The sequence below is a fragment of the Nerophis ophidion genome, linkage group LG17 (genome assembly GCF_033978795.1).
Source record: "Nerophis ophidion isolate RoL-2023_Sa linkage group LG17, RoL_Noph_v1.0, whole genome shotgun sequence".
Lineage (NCBI taxonomy): Eukaryota > Metazoa > Chordata > Actinopteri > Syngnathiformes > Syngnathidae > Nerophis > Nerophis ophidion.
The window spans coordinates 9,290,482-9,298,377 of NC_084627.1; the positions used below are offsets into that span (position 1 = coordinate 9,290,482).

The 7,896-nt window shown below is 34.9% G+C and overlaps 1 protein-coding gene across 1 annotated transcript; it reads left to right on the top strand.

Moving 5' to 3' along the window:
* Positions 1 to 1,175: 1,175 nt before the first annotated feature.
* pnx (posterior neuron-specific homeobox) lies at positions 1,176 to 7,556 on the top strand. The gene is made up of 2 exons (XM_061877268.1): positions 1,176 to 1,281; positions 7,096 to 7,556. The coding sequence occupies exons 1-2, from the start codon at positions 1,176 to 1,178 to the stop codon at positions 7,470 to 7,472; spliced, it is 483 nt and encodes a 160-aa protein (XP_061733252.1). The 3' UTR covers positions 7,473 to 7,556.
* Positions 7,557 to 7,896: the final 340 nt, after the last annotated feature.

Here is a 7,896-nt window from a genome sequence, read left to right on the forward strand (position 1 = left end):
TCTGAACCTTTTGATGATATTACGGAGCGTAAATTCCTTACAATAGCTGGTTAAAAAATGTTGGACAATTTGCTCACAAAGTGTTGAACCCTCGCCTTGTTTGTGAATGAATGGAAGCTGCTTTTCTACCAAATTATGGCACCCACCTGTTCCCAATCAGCCTGTTCACATGTGGGATGTTCCGAATAAGTGTTTGATGAGCATTCACCAACTTTATCAGCCTTTTTTGCCACTTGTGCCAGCTTTTTTTAAACTTGCTGCAGGCATCAAATTCCCCAGCTAATATTTGCAAAAAAGCAACAAATTTTACCAGTTCGAATATTAAATATTCTATCTTTGCAGTCTATTCAATTGAATATAGGTTGAAAAGAATTTGCAAATCATTGTATTCTCTTTTTATTTACCATTTACACATCTTGACAACTACAATAGTTTTGGGTTTTGTATTTTAATGTTGTTGAAATGCATATTGCAACATCAATCAATCAATCAATGTTTATTTATATAGCCCCAAATCACAAATTTACGGGTCACCTTGTTTAATTATCTGGTTGTCAAATGTTAAAGTTGTATTATTAAATAGAGGTCGGTGTCTAGCAGGACCGATAATCAGCATTTCCGTTTTCTTGGCGTTAAGTTGCAAAAAGTTAGCGGACATCCATTGTTTAATTTTCATCTTTGTGATCATGTTCAAAGGAGAGAGTTGGGTCGAAGATGATACCACATCACCCGGTCTATGAGCAAATGAATGTGCTCATTTAATATCTCGCATCTAACAATGTGAGATCTGTGCAGGCTAGGATTGTTTAAAGACTCATAAAGTTGTTCTTTCAGTCCAAAGTACAAAAGTGGAGCACACTTTCCCTTTGAAGAGTCCATCAATTAGCATCACAAGTCCCTCAGTTAGCATCACAAGCGTCTTTTGTGCTGCGGACTGGCGTTAAAACCTCAGGCGGGCAAATAATGACAAGCTGAAGTACAAAAAGCAACATGCAGCCAAAGAAAGGGGGCACATTTTAACCACATGCCCGCCAATAAATAACTTAGCGGGGCCCCCCCCCCAGGGAGGACTCATTTACACGCAGGCGTGTGGCTCCATTGTCTGCTTTCATGGGATGCAAACGTGAGCGTGGACTATTTAAGCGGGATGGCGTCCAGGTCAGCTAACCAACATCATGCAGTCACTCCACAAAGTCCCTCAAGGACACAGGACGGCCTTCTCTGTGGAAGACATCCTGGACCCCGGCAAGTTCACAGGCAACACCAGGGACCGCCCCACAGGTGAGAAAATGACCACTTTGGACACTTCTTTAAGACAATAACGCTCACCTGAGATGAATGTTACACTGTACTAGATGTTTCTGATGCTGGGACGCTTTCAGAGAGCTCAGGGGTGTCCAAACTTTTTCCACTGAGGGCCGTACACTGAATAATCAAAGCAAGCGGGGGCCATTTATTTTAAAAACCAATACAATATAGGAATAAAAAATATACATTTAGGCCTCCACTCAGGCCTGATCCCAAAGGGTTTTGGTAAAATTGAAATATTAAAAATGTGTCATTATTCAGTATTATTATTCAAGTTTTAAATCTCTAGAGCAGGGGTCACCAACGTGGTCGCCCGTAAGGACCAGATGAGTCGCCCGCTGGCCTGTTCTAAAAATAGCTCAAATAGCAGCACTTACCAGTGAGCTGCCTCTATCTTTTTTTTTTTTTAATTTACTAGCAAGCTGGTCTCGCTTTGCTCGACATTTTTAATTCTAAGAGAGACAAAACTCAAGTAGAATCCAAGAAAATATTTTAAAGACTTGGTTTTCACTTGTTTGAATAAATTCATTTATTTTTTTTACTTTGCTTCTTATAACTTTCAGAAAGAAAATTTTAGAGAAAAAATACAACCTTAAAAAAGATTTTAGGATTTTTAAACACATATACCTTTAAAATTCTTTCCTCTTCTTTCCTGACAATTTAAATCAATGTTCAAGTATTTTTTATTTTTTTATTGTAAAGAATAATAAATACATTTTAATTTAATTCTTCATTTTAGCTTCTGTTTTTTCGACGAAGAATATCTGTGAAATAATTCTTCAAACTTATTATGATTAAAATTCAAAAAAAATATTCTGGCAAATCTAGAAAATCTTTAGAATCACACTTAAATCTTATTTCAAAGTTTTTTAAATTTCTTTTAAAATGTTTGTTCTGGAAAATCTCGAAGAAATAATGATTTGTCTTTGTTAGAAATATAGCTTGGTCCAATTTGTTATATATTCTAACAAAATGCAGATATGATTTTAACCTATTTAAAACATGTCACCAAAATTGTAAAATTAATCCTAATAAGGAAAAATTACTAATGATGTTCCATAAATTATTTTTTAAATTTTTTCCAAAAAATTCAAATTAGCTAGTTTTTCTCTTTATTTTTTCCGGTTGAATTTTGAATTTTAAAGAGTCGAAATTGAAGATAAGCTATGTTTCAAAATTTAATTTTAACTTTTTTCGTGTTTTCTCCTCTTTTAAACCACTCAATTAAGTGTTTTTTTCATCATTTATTCTCTACAAAAAAGCTTCTGAAAAAGGAAAAAAAAATGTACAATGGAATGACAGACAGAAATACCCATTTTTTAATATACATAGATTTATTTATGGAAGGTAAATTGAGCAAATTGGCTATTTCTGGCAATTTATTTAAGTGTGTATCAAACTGGTAGCCCTTGGCATTAATCAGTAGCCAAGAAAGAGCTCTTGGTTCCAAAAATGTTGGTGACCCCTGCTCTAGATCAATATTGGGTCTATCTGTCAATATGACATTTTTAAAAATTAAAGTTGTATGCTCTTTTTGTCAAAGAAAACCATGTTTTTTAATGGGAAAAAAAACACAAAATATGCAATATTTTCATCCAATAAAATTTTTAAGTAGAATGTTTGAGATTATATAATAATTGGAGGTCAACAACTCATAACACCATTGATTTTAATTCACTATTATTTTTTTGCGCAATGACACTTAAAAACAAAACACACTGATCCAAAAGGGTCCTACTCATTAAAGTGTTAAAAAATAAATTATATATTTTAATATGGCAAACACTAAATATGCAACATTTGCCCTAAAAATATCTCAAAGTGGAATATTTAATGTGACATAATTGGAGTCTTGAATAGGTCAATAATTCATAATGACATTGATTTTGATTTACTTTATTATTTTTTTAAATAAAGAAACAGCCTGCATGGCAGCTTTGTTTTATTAGAATAAACATTGCAAAATTTACCTGTTAAATTTTACATTTGCTCTTTTATACCACTTTTTATGTTTTAATTTTTTTCCATAGTATTTTTAAAAGCGACCTGCGGGCCGCACTTTGGACACCCCTGGGCTAGCTTAACGTCAGAAACTATTCACGTCGTAAATATGTTACATTAACAAAGACCTGGGCAAAATACGGCCACAATTTCTGCATAAAAGTGTGTTTATTACACTTTATATTCATATTTTATGGTTTATCACATTTTTGTTGTGTTTTTCTTGATTGTGAAATATACACAACTATGGAGGAGCTGGTCTGAGAAGTAAAATATTCATATGTTGTTAATATTCAGTGTTTTATTGTTCATATTTAATATTGCAAAATCACACTTTCTGGGCCTGTCAGGAAAAGAGCGGAATAACAATTTTTACAACAAATGTCTAAATACAATTGATACAATATCATATTGTAGTTTTATTTTTTAACTTTATATTCATATTTTACGGTTTGTTATGTTTTTTTTGCGTTTTGCTTGATTGTGAAATATACACAACTATGGAGGAGCTGGTCTGAGGAGTAAAATGTTCGTATGTTGTTAATATTCAGTGTTTTATCGTTCATATTTAATATTGTAAATCGCACTTTCTGGAACTGTCAGGAACAGACACGGAATACATTTTTTTTACAACAAACATCTAAATAAAATTGATATAATATCATATTGTAGTTTTTTTTTTTACATTTCATATTCATATTTTACAGTTTGTTACATTTTTGTTGCGTTTTGCTTGATTGTGAAATATACACAACTATGGAGGAGCTGGTCTGAGAAGTAAAATGTTCGTATGTTGTTAATATTCAGTGTTTTATTGTTCATATTTAATATTGCAAAATCACACTTTCTTGGCCTGCCAGGAACAGAGCGGGTTAAACATTTTTACAACAAATGTCTAAATACAATAGATACAATATCATAATGTAGTTCTTTTTTTTTTACACTTTATATTCATATTTTACGGTTTGCTACATTTTACTAGCGTTTTGCTTGATTGTGAAATATACACAACTATGGAGGAGCTGGTCTGAGGAGTAAAATGTTCGTATGTTGTTAATATTCAGTGTTTTATTGTTCATATTTAATATTGTAAATCCCACTTTCTGGAACTGTCAGGAACAGAGCGGAATAAAAAATTTTTACGACAAACATCTAAATAAAATTGATACAATATCATATTGTAGTTTTTTTTTTTACATTTCATATTCATATTTTACAGTTTGTTACATTTTTGTTGCGTTTTGCTTGATTGTGAAATATACACAACTATCTAGGAGCTGGTCTGAGAAGTAAAATGTTTGTATGTTAATATTCAGTGTTTTATGGTTCATATTTAATATTGTAAAATCACACTTTCTGGGCCTGTCAGGCAGAGCGGAATTTTTTTACAACAAATATCTAAATACAATAGATACAATATCATATTGTAGTTTTTTTTTTTACACTTTATATTCATATTTTACAGTTTGTTACATTTTTGTTGCGTTTTGCTTGATTGTGAAATATACACAACTATCTAGGAGCTGGTCTGAGAAGTAAAATGTTTGTATGTTAATATTCAGTGTTTTATGGTTCATATTTAATATTGTAAAATCACACTTTCTGGGCCTGTCAGGCAGAGCGGAATTTTTTTACAACAAATATCTAAATACAATAGATACAATATCATATTGTAGTTTTTTTTTTTACACTTTATATTCATATTTTACAGTTTGTTACATTTTTGTTGCGTTTTGCTTGATTGTGAAATATACACAACTATCTAGGAGCTGGTCTGAGAAGTAAAATGTTTGTATGTTGTTAATATTCAGTGTTTTATGGTTCATATTTAATATTGTAAAATCACACTTTCTGGGACTGTCAGGCAGAGCGGAATTTTTTTACAACAAATATCTAAATACAATAGATACAATATCATATTGTAGGTTTTTTTTTTACACTTTATATTCATATTTTACGGTTTGTTACATTTTAGTAGCGTTTTGCTTGATTGTGAAATATACACAACTATGGAGGAGCTGGTCTGAGGAGTAAAATGTTCGTATGTTGTTAATATTCAGTGTTTTACCGTTCATATTTAATATTGTAAATTGCACTTTCTGGAACTGTCAGGAACAGACGCGGAATAAATTTTTTTTACAACAAACATCTAAATAAAATTGATACAATATCATATTGTAGTTTTTTTTTTTACATTTCATATTCATATTTTACAGTTTGTTACATTTTTGTTGCGTTTTGCTTGATTGTGAAATATACACAACTATGGAGGAGCTGGTCTGAGAAGTAAAATGTTCGTATGTTGTTAATATTCAGTGTTTTATGGTTCATATTTAATATTGCAAAATCACACTTTCTGGGACTGTCAGGAACAGAGCGGAATAACAATTTTTACAACAAATGTTTAAATACAATTGATACAATATCATATTGTATTATTTATTTTTTACACTTTATATTAATATTTTACGGTTTGTTACATTTTAGTTGCGTTTTGCTTGATTGTGAAATATACACAACTATGGAGGAGCTGGTCTGAGGAGTAAAATGTTCGTATGTTAATATTCAGTGATTCTTGTGTTTTTTATGTTGATTTAATAAAAAAAAAAAATAATAAAATAAATATATAAAAAAATATTCGGCGGCCTGGTGGTTGGGGACCAATGCTCTATAGGACATTGTGACTAGAGATGTCCGATAGTATCGGGCTGCCGATATTGGCTGATAAATGCTTTAAAATGTAATATCTGAAATTATCGGTATCGGTTTCAAAAAGTTAAATTTATGACTTTTTAAAACATCGCTGTGTACACGGAAGTAGGGAGAAGTACAGAGCGCCAATAAACCTTAAAGGCACTGCCTTTGCGTGCCGGCCCGGTCACATAATATCTACGTTTTTTAACACGAGTGAATGCAACGCATACTTGGTCGACAGCCATACAGGTCACACTGAGGGTGGCCGTATAAACAACTTTAACAACACTGTGAACCCACACCAAACAAGAATGACAAACACATTTCAGGAGAACATCTGCACCGTAACACAACACAACAAATACCCAGAATCCTTTGTATCTGTGACAATTACTGACTATTTTATACACCCCGGGTCGTACATGTTGTTGAAGATGTCGAAGGCAATGGCTTCACATCACGCCCATATTCTTGTCATCAAGACGAAGGGTATTGGGTATCCGCGCGGCTTCTATTGGCTTCATTACTCTGTGAAACTGATTAAAATAGCTCTGTGAGTGGTAAAGGCGGCCGACCTCTGATATGTTTCAGCGGGCGGGTACGGTTCTGATTAAATGCTGGTTCGGGTGGACGGCGGGTGGATGACGACTTTGGTGATGCGGTTGCTGATGATATAATTGCCTATCCGCGCATCTGTAATATATATATATATATATATATATATGTGTATATACATACCCTGCCTTCCGCCTGATTGTAGCTGAGATAGGCACCAGCGCCCCCCCGCGACTCCAAAGGGCATAAGCGGTAGTAAATGGATGGACGGATGGATATATGAAATACTTGACTCTTAACCACGCCCCCCACCTCCTGAAATCGGAGGTCTCAAGGTTGGCAAGTATGCCCCCAGACACATTTTTGTGGCCCCCGAGTCAAAATATTTGCCCAGATCTGCTTTAATACTTCAGAAATCGGTCCCAGCAAAATGGATTAAGTCTGAAATGGGATACTTCAGTACTGAGCTTTTATTTTGAAATAACTCCATGCTTCTTTTAAATAAATATATATATTTTTTACCCTTCCTTCACGCAGCGTCTGTACAGAGAGAGGAAAGCGGGGAGAAACAACATCCGGCGGCCGAGCACCAGAGGTCAAAGGTGAGCGGCCGGCGCGTGCGCACGGCGTACACGCTGGAGCAGCTGCACGCGCTGGAGCTCAGCTTCCGGCGCTGTCACTACCTCTCCGTGCTGGAGCGCCACGCCGTGGCCGCCGCCTTGCAACTGTCCGAGACCCAGGTCAAGATCTGGTTCCAGAACCGCCGCACTAAGTGGAGGAAGGAGCGCCCGCCAGGAGGGGAGGAAGAGAACGCCACGTGGGCCTGGCAGACCCCCGCCTTCGCCCCCTTCTGTTGCACGCCGCTGCGCCTCTTTGTGCCGCCGCCGCCCGCCCAAAACCGGTTTTATTGCTGATGCGAGCAGACGGTCACGTGACCTATGGACTCTCCTCACCCTGTGATCGTATCATGACTTGAATAGGATTAACTTATTTTGAATAAACATGCTTTTTGACAGACATTGCTTCATTGTACATTCATATATTATGTTAATGAGACAAGGCCTTCCACATTTGTGACACATTCATAGCAAAACATCAAACCTTTTGCCACAATGAAAAAAACAAACCAAAAGCAGTGAAGTTGGCACGTTGTGTAAAAGGTAAATAAAAAGAGAATACAATGATTTGCAAATACTTTTCAACCCATATTCAATAGGATAGACTGCAAAGACAACACTGAATATTTAATGTTCACACAGGAAAATGTTATTTTTTGCAACTGTTAGCTCATTTGAAATGTTATGCCTGCACATGTTTCATAAAAGCTGGCACAAGTGG